Below are 24716 nucleotides of genomic sequence, written 5' to 3'. Positions count from 1 at the left end.
GTGGATCATGGGAACACGTTAATTAAATGCTGAGGGGGTGGGATTTAGCTCGATCAGTTGCGTCGCAGGATCGAACCACCTCAGAGGATCTATTCAGCTGATTTTTGTGCTTGTTCCCATCAGTGCACCACAACTGGACAAAGGCCGTGGTATGTGCTTTTCTGTATGTGGGATTCGAACCACGAACTCTGTACAAGAGTTCATGGTTCGAATCCCCTCAGTGGAGGTTGGTTTTTCGTACATTTAGACCCGACGTAGGGGACTGGGTGTGTTTTTAACACAAAAATACAATTATAACCCAGTTACGATTCTGCCCACAGCTCCGGGACGTAGCTTCACTTGAGGGGGGTGTATGCAGTAGTGTTTCCATATTAGCTCAGTTGTTAGAGCGCTGCAGTTGTTAGAGCGCCGGACTCGTACTGAGAGTCTGTGGTTCGAATTTCCTCAGTGGAGGTTGAGTTTTATTCTGTTACATGCATACAAACGGTCCTTCGGTGCATTAGGAACAATGTAGCAGGTTTACTCTGATGACGTGTTAGAATTACAAAATATTTGACATTCAGTAGCCGATGATTAATGAATCAATGTGCGCCAGTAGTGTCGTAAAACAAACGTTTCTTTTGCCGTCAGTATTGTTAGCCTCAGCACATTTTAAAACTACTTGGTATTCAACGAGGTTACTTTGACACCTGGTCTATGTACGCCACATGACTATTCGTAATAAACATGGCAAGGGATATTATATACGACTTATAATCTATTGCACCCAACACACTACACTCCAGCACTGAATTTTAACTAGGGTCTTGGTGATTAAAGTCTTGGATACAATCATTGTTATATCCTCGTGGATCATAAAAACTAGAAATAATTTGAAGTATATTTGTTCATCATGTTAACAATTACAATATTGTAGTAGAGTAAAAAAAACATTAGCAGGTCCCACCGAGATTTGAACTCGGATCACTGGATTCAAAGTCCAGAGTGCTAACCATTACACCATGGGACCAGTTGAACGCTTTTTGTTGGAGAATAGAGTAATATAGGCTTCGAGACTGCAGTTGTGTCTATTTTTAGGAACCAATCATTATGTAGCATATATTCGATTTGCGTTTCGGACATAAATTTGTGATCGCACAGGTGTGTGTGCATTGAGAGTCGCAAGATATCGAGATAAATGACTTTCAACGATTTTATGGGAGTTAATGTCTTTGGTAAGTTGAAATACATTTTTTTTTGTAATGATATTACACGTCATCATCATCTGTTTTTATCCATGCAGTAAATATATGAATTCTGATAATAAAGACACTAAACCTGACATACACTGATACAGTCGTAACAGTGCCGTATAATTTATCCTCCACCCACACCTGAGGCACCTCCCACAACTATAGTAAAATTTAAGTTCGGTATAAATATGAATTCGTACAATCATTTTGTGGATTTTGTACTGCTGTAATTGTTTTCTGTATAGAATCACTGTCAACGGTTATTTCCAGTGATGAACATAATGAATGAAGACAAGGCTGGGTGTGGGGGTTGGGTGTCCCACCACTAGAGGGTCATTCTCCATTAACTGTAGCAACCAATAGGCCTAAAGTATGAATGTTGAAAAATAAATATCTTCTGAGAATGTTAAAAGTGACCTGCCTGCATAGTCTTAAATAATTGTCTGTAACTATTTAAAAATAAATTCCCTTGTAAAGAGTCGCCCTTTTAACAGTGGCGGATGTTGAACTAAGGAAGTCGTACGCGACCCGTCATGCCCTCCTTAGGAATTGTACCCTATAAATATACAAATTGGTCATGTTAGGAAGTGAACAAAATACATTTTCTGAACAAGAAGAAACATCTTTAATGAAATCAACTTGAAAAATACAACTTTCTTTACTAATTTGTTCAAGATCGATGTTTGTAATAACACACTCTGACTACATTTTTATGCACAGATTGATACCTTATGTTCCAAACAGCATAGAATTGGTGACATACTTGCTCCAGGTAAATTTCACAGTTTATCTGCACCTAACAAACACATGAAATCACACAAAAGGGAAGTATACTACTCAGAAGTGTTCACTTATTATTGACAACTGTATCAAAAGAAGAGGTACGGATAACGAACGTGACGTTAAATTAGGATATGGTCGTTTGTAAAAGTTTCTTGCAATCTGTTTACATTTACTAACAAAACTATCCATCACCATGACCTTGGCTAACATGTAGAATGATAATCTAGAGAATCATGTGCATATTGCCCATTTAATTAATGAATGTTACTGAAAATATGCCTGTAATACAAGTAAATTGTTCATAAATTGATTTTTGACCAACAAGTAAGTGCTTAAAATAAAACAATTCTAACAAAACATGTACAGGGTTATCTCCCCTAACTATGACATATATAAGATACCAGCACATTATCTCCAAAGGACACACGAACGGTGTATCCTCACAACATCTGGGGATAACGTACGTGACTCGGTTTGGTTTAAAATGATTGTTCCATAGTGCCATCCACATGTTCAAAGAATAACGTTATGGTTAGGCCCTATGTAATTCAATCCCTTTAATCCAAACCAAGTACCTTCATTATAGCGTCCCACTCACACGGGTTAACTTGAAAATGGCGGCTGCGGCTTGTTACAGGAGTAGGTTTGTCAATTAAGGAAATGACATCAGTATTGGCATACCGTACAACATCATCAAAGATGGGCCAGTAAAAACGATTACGCCCAATGCGAGACATTGCCTTCACTTCCAAGTCGTCCTCATCTACGGCTTGTACCATTCCAGGATAGAGCTTGCCATTGTACAGTACTATCACCCATTTGTTCAAATAGGCGGTTGGATGAACAGGAGCGGGAATTGGGACAAGTTCGAACGGTTTCTGATGCACGGTCTCCACGGCAGGGCCAGATACTGTCGCAGCCGGCATGGTTGGAGGAGGGGTAGTTTGTGTGACCTCCACGGCTGGGCTACTTGTAGATACTGTCGCAGTGGGGGGAGGGTTAGTTACTGCATTACGATTTATTTCGGAGCTTATTTTTTTTCAAACCTTGATTCTTTATGGGCTATATGTAGTGAACTATCAGTACATGCAAAAATATCTAATGAATCTCTAGCATACCTGATGTATTTAAGAATAAAATCGGGGTCCAAACGTGCGCCATGCAGACGACAATTTTGCCCGTCGATGTTGTATCTAAAATGTTGATTCAGCCTGGAACGCAGACTAATGGATGTCGGATAACGTACGTGACAGTTTCGTACGTGACATTTGCAGTAAGAATGGCCTGTAGTCATACATGCACTAGATTTTATCATCATTTCTCTGCTTGTGCCCTTGTACATCTCAGAAACTCCAAGCCAAACTATGTATTAATGCGCTCAAGTGTCTACTTTTGTAAGACGGGAACGTTCGTACGTGACACCCTTACAGACACGGTCCAGTATTATGGATTAATTGTCTTTCTGCATCTCTAATGTACATTTTTCAGAGGAAGGATGAGCAGATACACATAATTAAGTATATTTACCAGAATTTAGTCATTAATCCCAATCGATCTAGGCCGTCAGGCCTACGTAGTTTCCTCTTTCAAATTGGATAACGTACGTGACCTAGAATTTACGACATGATTTATTAGTGAATATTCCATAATTTAAGATGATTTTAAGTAGAGTAGACGCATGTTTTGAAAAGGTGCCATGCTGTTGTTTACCCGAGTATAAAAACATACTTTAGAGGTAACAATCATGTATTTGTGATGCCCGTTTTATGCTGATCCTCATTTGCGACATGGGTATTTTTAAGGGTCGGCATTTTCCGACGGTCCTTTTGGAGGGAAAGGAGAGTAATGGCAGGTTCAATAATGACTCAAAAGTACAGGGAATGAACTAGACAACTCAGAAATAGTGATTATTTTACAATACATTTAAATATTACTGTACAATCAGAGGTCAAAGTGCTGCGACAACTATTTTCTAGTTGCTACAGTTAAAGGAGAATGACCCTAGAAGCCTATAACACTGACTTTTTTTGGTGGACATACAGTCTCCCATTTTTGTAGGGCTGAGTTAAAATAAAAATGCCAGAATGATAATAACTTATATTCATATATTTGCATTACTACCAAACAGCTATATGGTTCCATACAAATCACCACACATTGTCACTTGGATTAAAACTACTTTAATATTCATTAGAAAGAAAGAAAGGTTTTATTTAACGATGCACTCAACACATTTTATTTTCTGTTATATGGTTAAAGGTCCACAATCATGGCACATTATTAATACACAGTATATATAAAGAAATACATAAAGATTACTTTATTAACCATAAAAAACCAAAATACCACCCCAATTATTAATAAAGTGACTTTTTGTAAAACGCTCGAAAAACCCCACACTGATCCAGTCGATATGACCCGCATCTGACCTGTGACGTAGCATCAGGTGAATTCCACTCATTCATTAACTAGTAGCTTAGCATGTAATGATTCTTCGGAAAATAGCTCATTCTTATTGGACGTTAGTTTGGACATTTAGGACTTGTCACATTTGTCTATTTATTCTAATGCTACCTCGATTGGTGAGGAAGGAGAAAATCAGTTGGGGGTACTTCCCTATCAGTTTGAACCGTAGTACCAAATATTTGTCCTACATTTATTTTTTTAACATATAAATGCATCGTGTTGAGGTGTAACTTTGTGCCAAATATGAACAATGTACACCTCTGCATTAACATTCGGGCTTTGTTTTTGTCTCTGGGTGACGTTCGGGCTCCGGGCTGCAAATAGGCTGAACAGGGGAGATACAGGCTTGGAACAGACAAGTTCTTTAACAAAAGTTTTGGTGCCATTCCCATCAACCATCTTAGATAATTGTCGTAATCCCCAGGTGCGAAGTGGTCACTGCAAATCGAATCCCATCTTGACGGTCCTTTCCAATACACACATGTTCGGTTTAAGAACTGCTTCCGTGCAAACAACGTCTGTCTTTCGGAAAAATATGCAAACTTCTTTTGCCTTTAACTGCAGCTTTAATTTGTACATCCATATACCAAACAATGGTTCACCATGTTTCACATTTGAAAGATATCTTCAAAATAATATTCCAAACATACAATTCAATTCAATAGAATAACATTTTCGCGTTTTAAAAATACACGTGTTCCGCTTCCATGTAAAATGACAGAAAAGGCTGTGAATCACATGTTCATGTTATACCGGTTAGTGCGTCACAGGGTCATGTGACTTGACTCTTGGAGTTCAGAGACTTTTTGGCAAGCGATAGGGAAAAACATGACTTTTTATTGTGAATATATTAAAAACGGGTAAATTTATTAAAATTTTATTGATACTTCATATATATTGTAAAAGGTATACGTAGATACCAAACAATAGTGAATTTTATATATGGTTATATGGCGTTAGACATGTGGTTAAGGACCACACAGATATTGAGAGAGGAAACCCGCTGTCGCCACGTCATGGGCTACTCTTTTTGATTAGCAGCAAGGGATCTTTTATATGCACCATCCCACAGACAGGGTAGTATATACCACAGCCTTTGATATACCAGTCGTGGTGCACTGGCTGGAATGAGAAATAGCCCAATGGGCCCACCGACTGGGATCGATCCCAGCCTAACCGCGCATTGAGCGAGCTCTTTACCACTGGGCTACATCCCACCCCTTAATATTCATAAGAGTAAAATGATGGAAATACATAGTGAAAATGTTTCAGGCCAGCCATTTTGCCCGAATCCGAAGACACCCCAGTCAGTGCACCATGACTAGTATATCAAAGGCTGTGATATGTGCTATCCTGTCTGTGGGATGGTGCATATAAAAGATCCCTTGCTACTAATAAAAAAAATGTAGTGTGTTTCCTTTCTAAGACTATTATGTCAAAAATGACCAAATGTTTGACATTCAACAGCCGATGATTAATAAATTCATGTGCTCTAGTGTTGCTGTTAAACAAAACAAACTTCTTTGACACCCTGTCTCATACATGTTTGCTATTTTGTTCTTCAGTTACTTGAAATTTAAATAAAGGTTATCCAGAGGAGCATGCCAGTGGACACATCCACCACAATATATCCTTCTTATATAAGCAGGCACGGATCAGGGGTTTTGTGATGGGGGGGGGGGGGGGGGGAGGTAAGATTTGTTCGAACATGATTTTATTTTATTAGTATTTTTATTTATGTTGGCCTAAAAAGGATGGGCACATGCCTTTTTGTGCCTCGCCGATATGTGACTGATACATAAAACTAATGACTATGAGGTAAGTAATAGTTATACTAGCATAGTTTTGATGAGTTACCAGTATTTAGGCAACATATTCTACTATTGTGACATCCCGAAGTGCTATCATAGATACAAGATATGCGACATCAATGGGGGATTTGGAATGTTTTCAAATTATTTTTAAATTACTGGCATGATTCTGCAAGTAAGGTTTTGATTGGTGGACATGAGCTCCAACTGGCTGCTGTTAGATCCACATGTAATAGTGGAGCTAATTTAATTAGATTGGGTTATTACCAGAGTGTTTTTCGGTATTGTCAATATCATATATTAGGAATAAAAATAATGTATAATGCACGCCAGAGGTTCACATATGATACAATTTTGAAACACACAAGGGCAATAATCTCTTTATCATATAATCTCAGTCTTAATATAACATGTTTTTGTAAACTGTGTACACAACTTTAATTACAGTCGGCCATTACCCGATATTCAAATGACATAAGAATATGTGTTGCAGTGTCTTTTTGAATGGAAAAGATGTCATTTGGGATATCCTTACATAAAAATAAACTAGTGCATAAAGTTGCTATTGAAATGTTTTTGTTTGATAACTATGAATGCATATGTCAGTTATGGAGTGTTTAACTGTCAATAAACGTGCCTTGATCTAGATGAATTTACATCTAATTTCCAATGTTATAAAATTCTGAAAGTATGTGATCTTTAAAATATCACATACTTTGATTACACTGGATATACTAGCTAATATATACTCTTCAAAAGAAGAAACGCAAAACCACATTGTCGTAACATTTGGAGAATTGATTTAATTATTGAATGGTGAGTCCGATAATTACCAAATGTTGCAGGATTGTTCACAATTCACTCTAGTCCATTGTGAGTAAGTGATAGGACACACCACCAAGGTCAAGGTCATCTGGAGTCAATACCGGGTGTGGCCTCCGCGTGTGTTGACAACTGCCTGGCACCGCCTGCCCATTGAAGCAACCAGAGTACGGATGACGTCCCGGGGGATGGTGGCCCACTCGGCCTGCAAGGCTGCTGCCAGCTCGGTCAGGGTCTGGGGCTGTGGTTGTCGCTGTCGGAGGCGTCGGTCCAACTCGTCCCATAGATGCTCAATTGGGTTCAAATCCGGTGATATCGATGGCCAAGGAAGGACATTAATGTTGTTGTTCTGTAGGAAAGCCGTTGTGAGACGTGCTGTGTGAGGCCTGGCGTTGTCATGTTGGAACACTGCGTTGGCGTTGGCCATAACTGGAACGATGTGTGGCCGGAGGATCTGGTCAATGTAGCCCTGTGCATTCAGGTTGCCCTGCACGTGGACCAGGTCAGTTCTGCCAGTGTGTGAGATGGCTGCCCACACCATGACACTACCCCCGCCGAATCTGTCCACTTCCTGCACGCAGTTTGCCGCATAACGTTCACCACGACGCCTATACACGCGACATCTTCCATCATGACGTCGGAGCAGAAATCGGGACTCGTCACTGAACCACACCTGTCTCCATCGCAGTTGAGGCCATTGTCGATGAATCTGGCACCACTGCAGTCGGAGTCGACGGTGTTGTGGTGTTAAGATGACACCTCGAACTGGACGTCTGGCACGAATTCCTACCTCACGTAGGCGGTTCCGTACGGTCTGGTCGGATATCCTGCGCAAACCTGGTATTGCTGCGGCTGTGGAGGTGGCAGTAGTCAATCGTTCCCGAAGGTGGCGTACCCGGATGTAGCGGTCCTGCCCGGGGGTAGTGACCCGTGGTCGACCGGATCTAGGGAGGTCACGTGTTGATCCATGTTGCTGGTAACGGTCCCACAGTCTGGAGATGGTGCTTGGGGACACATAGAATGCCCTGGCAACGGCCGTTCTGGATTCGCCTGCGTCTAGTCGGCCGATGGCATTGTTTCTCTGCGGTTCACTGAGACGTGGCATGTCCTGGATTGTCAACTGTCGGCCAGATACAGAGGCCAGGCAAGCGAACACCCTGCACTTTTATACTGTCGGTGTTCATGTTGCACGTGCAGACAACGCACGTGCAGTGGTGACATGGTTTGCACGTGGCTGCGTTTTTGCGAATATTCACATTTTGGAACTTTATTGTACAGTAGCTGCGTTTTATCGAATGTAACCGTGGGAATGTGTTTGGGACATGCAATGACCTTATATTCACAAAGCATGAACCGGTAGGAAACATAAAATCGGAGTTATAACCCATTTGTACCCTTTTGCGTTTCTTTTTTTGAAGAGTATATGTATATGATAAATATGGATCTTACAACTACAGACTTGTGACGATCTTTATCTTTACCTCAGATAAAAAATGGGTATATAAAACGATCCTGTAAATTTTAATTAAGAATTGACCGCAATTATTTTTTGGTTCATGGAAGTATGAACCGAAAAAACGATGTGCACAAGTGTGTATGACTACGCATCCTATTCGTGTTTAGTTTATATTTTATGAAAGTGAATGAAGGGAACATGTCTAACATTTATGCTGTCGGTGGAACCGTTTAATTTTCACCAACAGCTGTAGAACATCGCATATAAGTAAGTTACAGGTGTGAAGTTTCCTACATGATTTCTTTGGCCACCAACCGAGTCTCATGTCATGATTAGCGAAGAGGTTTTTTTGTTTTGTTTTTTAAATCAATGTGTATAGATCTGCATGTCTACTGTGCTATAGCATATTCTATCAATTGATCATATACATTTTTAAAATTACTTTTGAAGCTTTCATGTGTATTTTCTTCAAAATATCTAAATATGGTTGCCTGAATAATCCAGCTTGCTGCACAAAAGTAGTGCGAGTCAGTAGGGGGAGGTGGGTAGTAGGCGTGGCTTAAATCTAGAAGGGGGCAACTAGGGGGTAGTTGCACCCACCCACAACAAAATACAAAAAGTGTCCATTTTGTCTACCGTATATCTTCGCCTGTAAGTCAATCTCGGCTAATTTCAAGCCCTGAAAACGTTGTTTTTTTATTGACCCGTTTATAAGTCGACCCATGAAAAAACAACTTATAAATATTGAAGTATTTCTTATTTTCAGCACATGAGAACAATAATGTACAATATTTGAACAAATGAAAATTATTTTACAAACTTCGGTTTTAACGTTTTGTACATCGCAAACAAGTAACATAGCATCAAAACGAAATATACCCTTAGTAGATAGTGAAAGCTGTTTGGCTGTTACCGTATGGCACTGTACAGCATGGTTTTGTGCACAGACAACAACTTTATTTATAAACACTGACAACAGATAACTACAATAAAACTGAAAATATCAGTTAATCAACTGTTTTGCCGCCATATTAATACATGTAAGGAGGATAACTCTGGAAAGTACACTGGTTTTTATGTATGTCCCTATTACAAATAGTGAACTGCAAATATCAGTCTAAGCTGAAGTTAATCACCAACAAAACATTGTTTGAACAACCATTAATGCCAGTGACCAGATTTCAAAATAAACTCAGGCAACAGGTAGTTAGTATTGTTGACATTTTTGCTATTAGTGATGACTGTTATTTTAACTAAGTGGACTGTTCTCTTGGCATGCGAGTGAGATCGTTCGCCTTTTTGCATAACCAAAACCGTTCTAATGTGAAAAAAAAAGGGTTATAAAAAACAAACGTGTCAAATTAACATATTTGAGAATAAATACAGGGCAAACTTCAACAATAAAACTTGTAAAATAATCCCCAAAACGGTAATATTTTTGGGTGAAATTTTTTTACCCTCTTATAAGTCGACCCCCCAAGTTATAAAATAATTTTTGGGTGAAAAAAATTCGACTTATAGGCGAAGATATACGGTACCTCTAATACTGCACGCTGATTCTTTTTGAACTGTCACTATTTTAGGCTAGGTCTGACCCTGTAGACAAATGTGAAGTCTTATCATACTAGGTAAAATGGTGATTAATAATAAATTGTTTCGTAACTTAATTTAGTGGCAACAGCTAGTAGGTATTGCAGAAGGGCATGCGTGGAAACATCAACTTATATGGTATGTTCTAAATGGTTAAATGATGTAGAAAATATACTACAAATTGCTGTAGCTAATTATTTGATCCATATTGACTGACATAAAGTTAAAATGGAAAATGTATTGAAGTGAAGTATTATAAATGAGAATTAAACATTTGTTACTTTTCTAAAGTTATGGACAATTAAAACAGCATGCTTGAATGCACTTAAAAAAAACACAACAAAAAAAGAGAAGAAGAAAAAAACCCTACATTCCATTTCTTTGTATTAACTAATCTAAGAATACAATAGCCTTTTGATCAAGGTAGATTTATCAAGTAATAAAAATAGTCCTCTGGGAATATTGGGATGAAAACAAGGGATAGCCTAGAACTGGAATCAGTGGAATGTTATAGTATACAGATGGATGGAGGCCTGCACTTAGAATAAGGTAAATGTGAAAATGCCAAGAAAGTTGAAAGTGGGAACATCATTGTGTGTTATAGACGTTACCAGTGCACTGATTGGGGCAGGAAAAGCTCAACCAGTGCTCCACAACTGGTGCATCAAAGGCCATGGTATGTTCTGCCCTGTCTAGTAAAATGTGCAAACATGTAACAGATTTGCTGCAATTCATGTGTGAATACTTTAGAAAAATGGCAATTATTTTTTAATGTCAGTGTGAATCATAGCTAAGCTAAAACACTATAGGCCAAATTTACAAAGCCTGTTTTTTAGTTATACACGTGTAACTACATGTTTTTTTAATGCATTAAAAAAACAACCAGGCTTAGTAAATCCAGACGTACCTGTTTATTAAGGATGTATAAATGTTTATTTTTTGGGGTCATATGTCATCATACACTTTAACGATTTTGTTTTTTTTACGAAACTTCACATATAGAATTAAGATCATGCTATCTGGAACAAGTTTGCATTTTGTGTCTGTTAAAGCGGCAGTATCCGGAATATTTTTATTATTTAAGCATGTAGAACAGAAAATCCAATTACGTTTGGTGCATATATGACGCCACACTCCGTATTGGTTTCACTACGCTGGTCAAAAACAAAGCCAGTATTTCGACGGGCTCCTACCGGTCTCGGTTTTCATTGGCTTATCACAAGTATAGAATTCCCCAACAAGAGATCACGTGAGATTTCGCAATTTTTGAACAAATTTAACTGTCTTGATTGAGGGGTCATCTCATATCTCCAAAACAGAGAGGTATGGTACAACGCCTTTCCAGGGGTCGGTGGGTGGGGGATTTGCCTTGAATTTTTGACAGTGGCCAGCTGTTGGCATACGCGTTACATGTAAGGGGGTGTTACTAATTACGTAACACTCTAGGGGTAGAGGAAGAGGGTACTGTGTTCGATTTACGTAAAAAAATTTAAGACTATATGTTATTTTTATTCATTACTTAGACCTAAAAAGGTGTTTTTTGGAAATGCGCGGTCAGTCTAGGATCGATCCCCATTGGCCGGTATATAAAAGACCATGGTATGTGATATCCTGTCTGTGGGATGGTACATATAAACGATCCCTTGCTAAAAAAAAATGTAGCGGGTTTCCAAGGCGCGTGTGCAGGGATTTCAGCGGGGTTGGGGTTATAGACTGTTGAGCGAAGTTTATATGGGGCCATGCTCCCCCAGAAAATACATTTCAATTTTTTTTAAGCTTGGGCAAGTAAGGGTTTCGACCTCCAATACCCTCCCCCTGCACATGCACCCAATTCCTCTCTAAGATTATATGTCAAAATTACCAAAATGTTTGACATCCAACAGCAGATGGAAGGAAGGATAGGATATGTTTTATTTAACGACGCACTCATCACATTTTATTTACGGTTGTTCGGATGATTATTAAATCAGTATGCTTTAACTTTGATGTTGTTAAACTCATCACCCCGCTAACTTTACCCTTTCCAAACGAAAGAATATTTATTCGAATTTGTAGATTTTAACACGTAAAATTAAGAAGTGAAACCGTTCATTGTCTACATTAGTATATTTTATTTTAAAAATATATACATGATTAATGTGTTACTAGTATACAAACTAAACTTTGAAAGTTCTACTAACACTTTATATAATATTAATTCTGAAATAGGAAGGTACAACTGTTGACAATACGTTGTCAAGATCAAACTGGTTTTAACGAAAGACTCTAGTACTGTATCCTCAACCAAACGTTCTTCTTACAGCGCAAAATTTCTCTCTTAATTTTTTGAGATGAACCCTACAATTTGAAATCGGCAAACGCACGTGTTAACTGAAACTGACAATAGGCTGTCGTTTGTGCTATGCCGAGCTATGACGGCACAGGCGACGAATCAAGCGTATACGTTTGACGATATTCGTTCATAGTGAACACACACAACTTTTTTAAAAGTGCATTTGAGCTTGTATTTCACATTTGTACATGATGTTATAATATGGTAACCAGAGAATGTAAATTTAAAGTTCAAGGTCACTGTTATTAAAAATAGAAATACACTGTCACCGTCTATAATTATCAGTGCCTTTGCATGTGTTTGTCTTTTGCATTAATAAAAAGATGCCAATTTGTGAAACGTTGAGACTGACAACTGGTGAAGAACATGAAATATACCAATATACATGTAGACTCATTATAGTTGTTATAAGTGGGGTTCTGACTCTTCAGGTTGGCTCTGTTACAGGAGTGTCCACTTTATCAAGCATGGTCGTGCTGGATAGCAGTATAACTGTCACTGTGTTTATCAGTCTTGAGTCAGTGACCAGTGTCAACTGTGCAGTGTTCATTTTCACAATAAGTCTGTGAGAGTTGTTCCAAAAACGATAATATGGATTGGAGGAGTGGGGGTTGCAGGGTTTAAGCTGGACACAACATAATATCGGCAATTTGGTGAATTTGGTCAGAAAATCTATTGCCAAATTAAAAAAAAAAATTGGCAGAATGAATATACAGCTTCAGGAATGATCTCTGTGGCGATTTAATAATAAAATATATTTGCCAAGTTCAGCTTTTATTCACATTTGGCGATTTGTTGAACGGCAGCTTAAACAATGGGCAGGGGTGTAGTTTTGTTATGGTATTTTAGTGGAGTTATCCACTAATCACAGAAGAGAATTGAAGTGCATTTAAATGTACATCTATATCCAGAAAATGGTAGACAAAAAGGGGTAGCTTCAGCTGCACAGGGAACATTTTGTTTTCAAAATATTGATTAGCAACATATCTGGTCTATTGAAAATTTATTAACGGAGGGTAGCAACTGCCCCCAAATTCTGGAGCAAAACTTCAAATTCGGGCAAAAATGGTAGAGATATTCGGGCTATTTGTGCTAACCGGATACTTTTTTACTGTGTATTTCCATCATTCTACCCTCAAAATTTGTTGTAAAAATGTGTAGCACTTGATTCGTTTGCAAGCCTATATCAGCTGTTTGGTAGTAATGCTAATATGAATCAATGATGTTATCCAAATTCAGACATTTTCATTTAGTTCGGGCAAAAGCCTGTCTGTCTGTCTGCCTACAAAAATGGAAACCTATATGCCTATGTTGATTAACAACTACTGTTTAATGTTTTAAAATTGTGTAGCGATCTCTAAAACTTGTGAAGCAAAATGTTCCCTGTTACATGCATGAAAATAGATCTTAATTAATTGATCTCACATATAAATATTTAAATTTAATTCACTTGAGAATATTAACATTGTCATGTGCTGCCATGCATGTACTAGTAGTTTCCTCAGCTGGTATTCACAACACAAAGAATTCTGGGTAAACATGTGCAAAACATAATATTATACATGTATTTATATATGCATACCAGTCACCCTGTAAAGAATTTCCTGTAAATTTAATTTTGTTCAACTAGTAAATGAAATTATTATGTTGGAAATATTTATTGGCATATACTGGTGTGTACATATATATTGCAGAAGGTATAGGGCCGAATTTCCAAAGCCTGTTTATGTCTTACATACAAGTACATACATTTACAAGGCTTAAACACCTGCTTTTAAGAAAAAGAGGCTTCATATGTTTGGCCTATAATCTTTACACTTCAAAGCAATACTTGATAAATAATTTTGGTGGGACGCAGCCATAAAGCGACTTTGAAAGAACTCCTCTAATGGTGTTTTCCCAATTCATGTTGCTGTGAGCGATTACAGCACTGATCGATAGCCTATCAATATCTTGGTGAATAAAAGAGTATCTATTTTTCATGTCTCCATTGCCACAAGTGATACAACTTGGCTGTGTGGTATTATGCCAGTGTTAGATCATACATTTTTATCTGGGTGAAGTACGTGACAGCTGATATTGTGTACACAAAAACATGAGCTGTGTTAACTGAATTTTCACAGGTTACTGTTTACACATGCGTACCTTGATGACAGTTGAAAAACATACGTATACAGGTGGTTAATCCTGTATAATTTGTTTTTGTAGAAAGTTCTCTGGAATATACATTCAGCACCAGTTTTAATTCTGTTTTATACAAACGACCAGATGTTAACAACATAAAATTGGTAACATTATTTATACACAATATTAAACAAGCTAGGAAATCGCTACCTTTGTACCTGTGAAATTCTGTTGACACTGATTAAAAATTAACATACATTTAGATCATGGAGAAGTGTGGTTATAGATTTGAAAACCATAGTTCAGTTGCACATAATAGTTTAATAAACAAATTAAAATATAATAAAATGTTAATTTTGTAAAACATTTTTTTATTTATTAGAATGCATTATTTATAATAAACAACTCATTGACTACATTGACTACTAGTACATAGGCCGGCCTACGTATAATCATAAAACCAAACCGAATTTGTGTTTTTATATTAAACAGTTTTATTTAATTAGTCATTACATGTATGATATAATATTAAAATGTCCAAGCTGCCAATTTCTTCTTCCATGATTTTATGATCATATGATTACAGATTTCATACTTATTGATCAGTGTGGCAGTTTTTTGTGTGCACTTTTACTGGAAATAATTGTTGGAGTTTTCCATGCACAGTCGATTTTTGTTCAATGTAAACATTCATTACCAACGAAATTTAATATGTTCGGTCATAAAACCATGTTGAGCAACAACTTTTAAAAATAATAAATTGCAGCAAACGACCAATATTTATTAAAAAACTTTGTTGATGATGAATGTTGGTTGTGTGGACTAAGCATAACTGTCTAAAAACCAAACCCTACTAGATCTATATAGTGAAACCTCTCAAAACTGGATCTTCTGTAAACTAGAATACCCTGAAAACCGGACGTTTTTTCACCATTCCTTTTTTAAAAATATAACAATACAAAGTGTGACCTCTCAAAACGGGATACCCCTTAAAACTGGACATTTTACTTGGTCCTGTGGGTATCTGGTATGTTACTTGTTCCTGTTTAGACGGATTTTATTGTATAGTGAAAAATGATTTACGAAAATATTAAAGTAACACTTGCGAAAACAGATGGCTGCCTATATACTTAGACCTAGCTAGGTATGATAAGTAGTATCTCCTATAGCTAGGTACAGTTATCTAAAGGAGGCAAAAGTCTTCTTTGAAACATCAAACCAACTCAGATTATGTTCCCCTTCCAAAAGTCCTAGATACGCCCCTGATTAATTAGTGCATATTATTTATGTTCAGTGCAGTGATATTTCATTTCCCCCATCTGACAGAAATGCTTAACATATTTCTGCATTGAGACTCCCACCACAATGTTTGCATAATACCATATAATAGGGCGGGTAGTGAACTATGTTTACATGCACTTCAATGTTGTATCTATATTGGATTTCTGTGAGTATTATGCATAGTGCAACCACAAATGTACTGGTACATTGATTGCTCCACTTTTTAAAACAATATTTACAAACAAACTATCAGCCAGTTTTCCAACTATCTCAACAGATCATGAAACTCCCACTCTACCATGATTGTTTTATATGTATTCAAAAATAGAGCATTTGCAAAAAAATGTTGCTTAACATTTTCTGCTTCCATTCTTTGTTGATTTTGAAGGTGAAGGGGTATTAGCTTATCATCATTTAAAACAACACTGAAAAATAGTTAGTGAATTTTATGTTTTATCACTTAGGACATTTCCTCCTATTCAGTTTTATTATTTATTATTATTTTTTGCTTCATTTTGTTTTGGTGATGGTTTTTTAAATCCTCTTTCCCCATTCAGACTGTGACCTGCTCCCCTATCGAGCCACAATGGACTGCGCTACACTGGCTGGTTCTGTGAGGAGATCAATATAGTGGAGAGTGGAGACGGTGCTAAGATGGAGATCCATTGCCAGGATGCATACACAAACAAGGACCAGGGTTCGTTGAATCTGCTACAGCCGACCTGGTCCGCTGTGTCCAGCATCTACCAAGATGTCCTCAAGTTTGTCAACCAGTTCCCTTTCAAGAGGCGACTCATTTTCTACTTTGTTTTCCGTGGGACCAGTGTGAAAGTAGATCTGGGAGATGGTAAGCAGCACTCACCTGTTCTATTTTTAGCATGCCGTCTGCTGGTGTTATAAGGGTGTATGTTTTGTCCTCTATTTTCATTATCCATTGTATTTTAAATCTCCCTTGCAGGTCAGATGTGAAATAGGATAATCAAAAGAATTAGTGGTGCATTGTCCTGTGTTTTGTTATCATCTTGTTCAATCAGTGCAGTAATATCAAACGTGCACATTGCTGTTGAGTAACGTGCTTTGTATATCATTGGATGACCTTTCTGCATGTACATTTAAAGCTATGATTTGTGTTTTGCATGCTACCCGTTTGTGGTACTAGATGTAGAAATCTGTTACATAACAAAAAACGATGATCATCCGTGTCACAGCAAGCTCGTTAATTCGTAAATGTAAGTCTCCTAATTAATGCATTCATTAATATTCTATTGGGATTAGTCATCAAGTTTTTAATTGATCATTCATCTTTTTAAATAATTAAGTGTTATAGGTGTAATGATAACATTAACATTTTTTTTTTTTTTTTAGATATTTAGACTGTTTCCTTGAAAATTATAAAAATGTTATGGTTAATTTAAGGAATATTTTATTAGCCAAAGACTAAATGTAGCCCCAGTGTAAAATTAGCAATTGGTTAATTTGGCAATGGACAGGGTAAGCCCTGTTTTTTTTTCAACTAAATTTTAATTTTTGCATCTGTTATCTAAATATACACATGAATAAAATAAATTAATATGTTCTATATCATTTTAACACATTATATCAGTAGATGTTTACATCAGTTCTTAGGTAAGCCTATATTTACAGGAAACTGGTAGGGCCGATTTCATATGTCTAGGTTATCGGTGGGTTTTGGAAACATGGTTTAAACCTAGGTTAAACCCTGGGTCATGTTTACTGTGCATTTCACATGTCTGGTTTTCAGTAATCCTAGTTTAACACTGGGTTACAATTGTATTGCTTGTTTAAACCTGCCTTTGAGGTGGTTTTTCGCTGGGTTTGCTCAAAGTAACTTTTCTTCATGGATAATTTCGGGCATGCCCCCCCCCCCCCCCCCAATCCTGGCAAAATTAGGGGTGAACAGTGGCGTACTCAATACCATTGTTTACTTGGCTGCCAGGTGCCCCCCCACCCCCCCGCAATACAAAATCCTGCCTACGCCACTGTACAGAAACGAATACAGGGTGGGGGTAGGGGGGTTCCATCCCCCTCCCCCTTTAGACAAGATGCCCTTTTGCCTGTTTTTTTTTAGCACGACTGTATAATTAGATCCACCCCTTCACCATGTTCGTGGCAAATGAACAACAAAGCGCCTGAAATATATAAAGGATAATAAACAAGATACCAGTTATTATCAAAATTATGTCCCGAATCAAATCATTTTTAGTGAGTGACAAATGAAAAGTATTTCACTTGGGACATACATTGATAATAACTGGTGCTGAGTTCGCTATTCTATTTATTACCCCAGCTATGTTTTCTCTAAACGCCTTTATTTTAGGCGCACATGCACGTACATGTAGGTTATAGAAACAATGTAAACCACTTTACACACTGTTCTGGGTATTGCTATAACTTTGCATTTTAATTACGTTCACAGATAATTTTCAAAAACAAAAGTTATCATTATTCTGCCAAAAATATAAATAATGATTTGTGTTAAAATTACATTTTGTTATAAATTTAATAATAAAACAGTCGTGAACTCATTAAAGTACATGACGTCATTTTGTGTGTTTGCCAAATCGTGATGATGTTATATGTAGTACCGACAAAGTCATTGGTTTGTAAGCGTCAAATCATCCAGTAATATTGTACGTCACAACACTGCATAATATTTCTCATTGAGAAAATACAGAGGTAATAAATATAGTTATTTATTAAATTAGTAAAAATATACATTTTCTTCATGGTGTATGAACTGCACGAAAACAGGAAGTACTAGTAATGAAAGTTGATCGGTTACCACCGGTATCAAAGCAATAAACGTCTATCATAGACTGCAGTCTTATAATGACATACTTTCGTGTTTGTCTCGTCTTAATAAAGGGGGAACAAGGCGGTACAGGCCCACAGTTTTGAAAATTTGACCATACGTAATCTCGGTGCCCTCAGGTTTACGCGTCCCATCTTTTGTTTTATTAATATTATGTTAGAATTAAAGGGAAATGCCAATAACAAAACGTTTATTCATATTTGCATTATTACCAACAGCTATGTAGGGTTCTGTAAGAATTTTTGCATTATTACCAACAGCTATGTAGGGTTCTGTAAGCATTTGACATAGATTATAACTAATATTGTGAGTAAAATGATGGAAATACATGGTGAAACGTTTTAAGGCCAGCTAATTTTCCCAAATATGTCCATCATGTTTGACGGAACGTGAAGGTTTACTCCACATTTGGGGGGAGGGGAGGAGGTAACTAATCCTCCATCTCGAACGCGAATGCTAATAATATACTGGTAACGAGTTTCAACTACAAAAAGATGAAGTGTAAGCTATCTCTCGCTTATGTCCCATTCCAAATCTGCGGGTAACCCATTTAAAAAGCGTGGTTTTGTAAACACGGGTAAAACACACACACATGAAATACACCTCAGATTATGTCTTGGTCAGGTTTTTCAGCATTTTACATAAACCAGTGTTAAAACTAGGTTTTGATATAACCCGGTGTTTCGAAACCCAGACATATGAAATCGGCCCGTAGAGTTTTCTGTGTATAAAAAATAAATAGAGGATATAATATGAGTGTCCATGACAGACGATGTTTACGACACGAGTGCCTAAATTATAATATTTCCCGAGCGAGAGCGAGGGAAATGCGATAATTTTGGCACTCGTGTCGTAAACATCGTCTGTCATGGACACGAATGTAATATTCTGTTTATTATCGTAGAACTGTCTTGCTAAATGAACATTCCCGTCATTGTTTACAAACTAACGTTTCCTTAACGGCGGAGTAATGTTTGTTCATTGATGTCTTGAAAACCAAATCACAACCTGTTCTAAAGTTACGTGATATTTATATGCCCATAAGTAAAGAGTACACATGTATCAACAGCTGTATATTGTATATTGTGGTTTTAAATTTGAATGACGTCAGTATTCCAATGACGTCACTTTGCATCTCCTTACAATAACTATAAATTGGGTACATGACGTTTCCGTTTTAAGAATGCTGGAAAAATTCCAGTGCAAAATTGCTATTGAATTGTTTTTGTTTGAACATTATTAACTACATCATAATATAATACAAGTTATCATAAATAATCAATTAATGTTTGATTAAATTAATTAAAAACACATATTTGTCATTACGGCATGTGATCAGCTTACACTCGAAATAAAAATGTATTAATGAAGAAAGTAGTATCTGTGGAATGTCGTGTCAGCCAATCAGAAAGAAATGTACTCTTACAACAGCCAATCGTTAAACGACAATGTCAGGAGGACATACGATTTAGTTATGACATACGAGGGAAATCGTACAATAAATATGACCCTCGTTACGCTGTACCTCATAGGTAATAAATACATATAAAAAAAACGTACATACATTGTATATATGTTGTAGGACTTAGTGTATGATTGACACTTAAAAAAACCATTTTCATTTGCCTTATTGTAATCTGTTATTAGGATTAAAATGTATTCTCTTTTAATGCTTTGAGTACGTGACCTAGTAAATTAGGATGCAGTGATATGTACTATTTTGTCTGTGGGATGGTGCATATATAAAACGATCCCTTGTTGCTAATTGAAATGGGTAGCCCACGGACTAGCAGCAGTGGGTTTCATGTCTCGCTATCTGTGTGGTTCTAAACCATATGTTTGATACCATATAACAGTAAATAAAATATGCTGAGTGTGCGTCTTTAAATAAAACATTTCTTTCTTCTTTTTTTAATTAAAACTCTGAGTCCGGACTTTAAATGTTTAAAAGCAGAGGGTCTGGTCACAATTCTGTACAGTAAAGTGCCATATTTTATCAGACCTATGTATCTTACTAGTTTTTTCTATTTGTTAAATTTTCCCATTTCTACCTGTCAAGTCAATATTGTTAGATCATGATTTGTATGTATCTCCCATTACTTACTTTTCTAAATAAAATTTTAAATTATTTTGTTCTAAAACAAGGCTTCTATATTTTCAAAAAATCCACTAGCCATGAATCAATGATTTTGAAAATTCAATAGCCATAGTAAAACATCTACTAGTTCTTTGTGCACTGTACATGTACATTTGTAATACAATTATATTAATGTCACAGCTTACTGGTAGCCAAATATTCTTTACTGAAATGTCACACACAAAAGCAAATCAAAAGAAGTGACTTGTAAATCAGTTTTCTTTGTTTTCGTATGATCGATATCTTAAACCATTTTTTCTTTTTGTTTTAAATTAATTTTATTACTAGCCACCAGGCTGACCCAAAGTAATTATTTTGTTATCTGAATCTAAAATTACTGGCCCAAGCTTCTGGGACCCATGTACATTTTTTTTTACTGGACATTGGGCTTGGCCATGGAAAGTATTTACTTGCCTAACAGGCTACCATATTCCAGCAGCTCTGACTGCAGCCACTGTTTATACTGACTGAGCATATCACTTGTCCTGTGGCTTGTGTGACATCATGACTCATTTGCTTTGTCTAGATATTCAGTTGCATATGTTCATTACATCATTCATTTCTCTTCAAATAAATTTTTGTGCTGTGATAAATATAACAGAAATTAAATATTTATTTAGGAATTATGAGTTTAAATTTATTTTTTAAATTTGACTAATTCATATATAACATATCACAAGAATGCAGTCATGAATTTTGTATGTGATACTGCAAATATGAGCCTATTTAGGTTAACCATATTTTAGCTAGGAATATTGATAATTTCCCCACTAATCTTGTAGAGTTACAGGGTAAAATCAGTATCAGGCAGGTGCAGATGCAGTGGGGACCAGGGGACCCATCCCCACAAAAAATATTCAGGTGGGTTTTTTTCTTTTCTTTTTTCATCATGGTTTGTTCTTTTCAAGAGTCGGTTCATGTGTCCTTTTGCCTGTTAGTCCTCCACCCTCTGCAAAATATTTTATGGATCCACCTGTACCTCAATGTAGGTTATAAGATTTTTATCCTGCAGTTATAATTAAATATTTTATGGATCCACCTGTACCTCAATGTAGGTTATAAGAGTTTTATCCTGCAGTTATAATTAAATATTTTTATGGATCCACCTGTACCTCAATGTAGGTTATAAGATTTTTATCCTGCAGTTATAATTAAATATTTTATGGATCCACCTGTACCTCAATGTAGGTTATAAGATTTTTATCCTGCAGTTATAATTAAATATTTTATGGATCCACCTGTACCTCAATGTAGGTTATAAGAGTTTTATCCTGCAGTTATAATTAAATTTCCATTACATTCATTACAATTTAACTTCATCCCATTAGTCCAACCGTAGCAGTGCAAGTTTGTTCATTTCTCAATGGATGTAAAAATAACGCCAGGGAACGTCATATGTGATGATGTCACTTTATATTGGTACTCTGTCTTATTGAGTGTTTTTTTTTTAAAAGAACCAAATAATAATTCAAAATCAAATTTGAACTTGTTAGTGTTATTATTACAGTGCATAAAATTCGGCACAAACAATTTTGTTGTTCATCTGTCAGTTATGCAAAACCAATATCAACATAAATGACGGATTATTTGTGGAAAAGCTGTAATCTTCGTCAGAAAATGGAAAAAGACATGTTGGCTAATTTTATCACTGTTTTTTGGAAGAAAATAATAAGAGAACGGGCCTACATTGCCGGTGTGAAAAAGATACAATGTACATGTTTGAAATCAGTATCGCAGTCAATAGAAGTCTAGAACAAGTTTAGTAACATTTTGCTATGTTCACAAAATCATATGCTGTTCTGAAATTAAAGGGACTGTCCTTAGTTTCAGCCAGAGTTCAGTTGTTTTTTTCCTACCAACAATCTATTTATAATAGGAAATTTGATGGAGAAAAACTACGAAAATCATTCATATTAGATTCTCATTTCTTTACCATGGCCTATTAACATTTTTATTCGTGTCTGAACTATGAAGAAAATCGTTTGTGTAAACACTAAAACCACACGAACGACATATCAGTTGTTTTATGCCCTGTTATTAGCAAGTATAATTCAAATCTAATTATGAGTATTTAATTGTCTGTTATTTCTTTTATGTTCATCTGGATATGAAAAAGATTTTTTTTTAGCAAACTTATGTAAGAATGGCTTCGCCGATTCACAGTTTGCGTATGATTTGTTTTTGGTTCATACCCCGATTAATGTAAAAGAAATAACAGACAATTCTTAACAGGAGAAATGGGGAAATCCACTCGGCAGTGTTCTGCTTAAAACTGCCCGGCAGTCCTGGTTGTGGTTCATACCCACAGAGAATAAAGCTGATAACATACGTCATTAACCTATTATTCAAGACAGCCATTTGATATTTAATTTCCTGAAATCTGACATCATGACCTACTGCTTCTGTATGTACTGCGTAACTTGATGTACACATGGTTCCTGTGAGTCACAAACAGCTGATTATGTCCTGTTTGACAACTGCACATCTACATGTACATATGTTCTCTAGTGATAGTAGTATTACCTAGGAGGCCTGGGAATCCAGCGTTTTTATGATACCTTTTGTTTGGAAATAACAGCATACATATGATATAGAGTCACATGTGTACATGTAATGGGGTATGTATAGCCTGACTATTTTAGTTTTTGTTAACTACATTTCATGTTTAATATTCATTTTGATAATGTGACTCATTATTAAATTAGAGGACGGAACATAGCTCAGTGGTAAAGCACTTGTCTGATGTGCAATTGATCTAGGATTGATTCCCATATGGCTATTTCTCGTTCCAACCAATGCTCCACTACTGGTGTAACAAAGGCTGTGGTATATACTATCCTGTCTGTGGGATGGTGCATATAAAAGATCCCTTGCTGCTAATCGAAAAGAGTAGCTCATGAAGTGGTGACAGCAGGTTTATATCTGGTCCTTAACTATATGTCCGACGCCATATAACCGAAAATAAAATGTGTTGAGTCGTTAAATAAAACATTTATTTGTTTTTTGGTGGGTTTTTTTCAAATTCTTTATTATCCCCAGAAAATAGGTCCTTTATAAGTCTCACCGACACTGGGAATAGAACATTTGGCAGTTGAATTAATTATGTTTTTTTCTTTTTCAGACACACATACAAACAAACATACATCCAGTCATTCACACATAATCCCATACTACAATTGACAGTTTCCACTCATGCCTTTGCATACTCATGAATATTATATACATATATATTATATACATATATATTATATACATATATATTCATACAGATGATCCTCAGAAGTTTGTGCTATCTCATATTGTTACTCTTTTTGAAAAAGTGTTACAAAATAAAACATTTTCCTTCTTATTAAATTATTTTCCATTACAGTAATAATAAAATCTAGATGAAAAATAAATATGAAAGCTGTAGACTGCTCATGAATAGAAAACTTTGGTCTAGGATAGTGTTTTTTTTTTTTAAATATATTTATTGTCCCAGATATTTATATATTGATAATGTCAGGGTTGTGGCCCTGAAATCATTATCTTACAATAGATATATAAATATAAAGTGCATTCAATAAAATTACTAGTTAATTGAAACAGTCAAATTTGGAGCACAAAATTAATGACAGACTAAATATATAAAAAAAAAGAAATTAAACAGATAGACAGAGAGAAAAGAAGAAAAGAAAAATCCATATTTCCAAATATAGAAAACAAAACCCCCACAAAAAACCCACCACCAACAGTATGTGTCTTATATTGGAGTTATTTTTAACTATTAAGGCTAAGTTTAATTTTCTAGACATCTTTGCCAAGGTGCCCAGTTTTCATCAAACTCTTTATGTGAACAGTTTTTATAGA

The 24716-nt window shown here is 36.3% G+C and overlaps 1 protein-coding gene and 1 non-coding gene across 4 annotated transcripts in view; one reads left to right on the top strand and one right to left on the bottom strand.

Annotated features, from left to right (window-relative positions):
• Positions 1–937: 937 nt before the first annotated feature.
• Positions 938–1009, bottom strand: Trnaq-uug. Its single transcript has one exon. It is a non-coding gene; the product is annotated as a tRNA-Gln (tRNA).
• A 91-nt stretch (positions 1010–1100) lies between these two features.
• The window catches only part of LOC121381083, a 75301-nt gene continuing 51685 nt past the window's right edge, over positions 1101–24716 (top strand). The window contains exons 1-2 of one of the 3 annotated variants that reach the window (XM_041510183.1): positions 1101–1214; positions 16455–16744. In XM_041510183.1, coding sequence (XP_041366117.1) covers positions 16552–16744 — 193 coding nt within the window. In that variant the 5' untranslated portion in view covers positions 1101–1214; positions 16455–16551. Of the gene's footprint in view, positions 1215–16454; positions 16745–23351; positions 23486–24716 lie in introns of those variants that run through there. The other 2 variants (XM_041510184.1, XM_041510185.1) reach the window with 2 other exon arrangements.

This window comes from Gigantopelta aegis, chromosome 9 (assembly GCF_016097555.1).
Source record: "Gigantopelta aegis isolate Gae_Host chromosome 9, Gae_host_genome, whole genome shotgun sequence".
Lineage (NCBI taxonomy): Eukaryota > Metazoa > Mollusca > Gastropoda > Neomphalida > Peltospiridae > Gigantopelta > Gigantopelta aegis.
The sequence above is the reverse complement of the archived record's forward strand: the minus strand, read 5'-3'. Positions and strand labels throughout refer to the sequence as shown.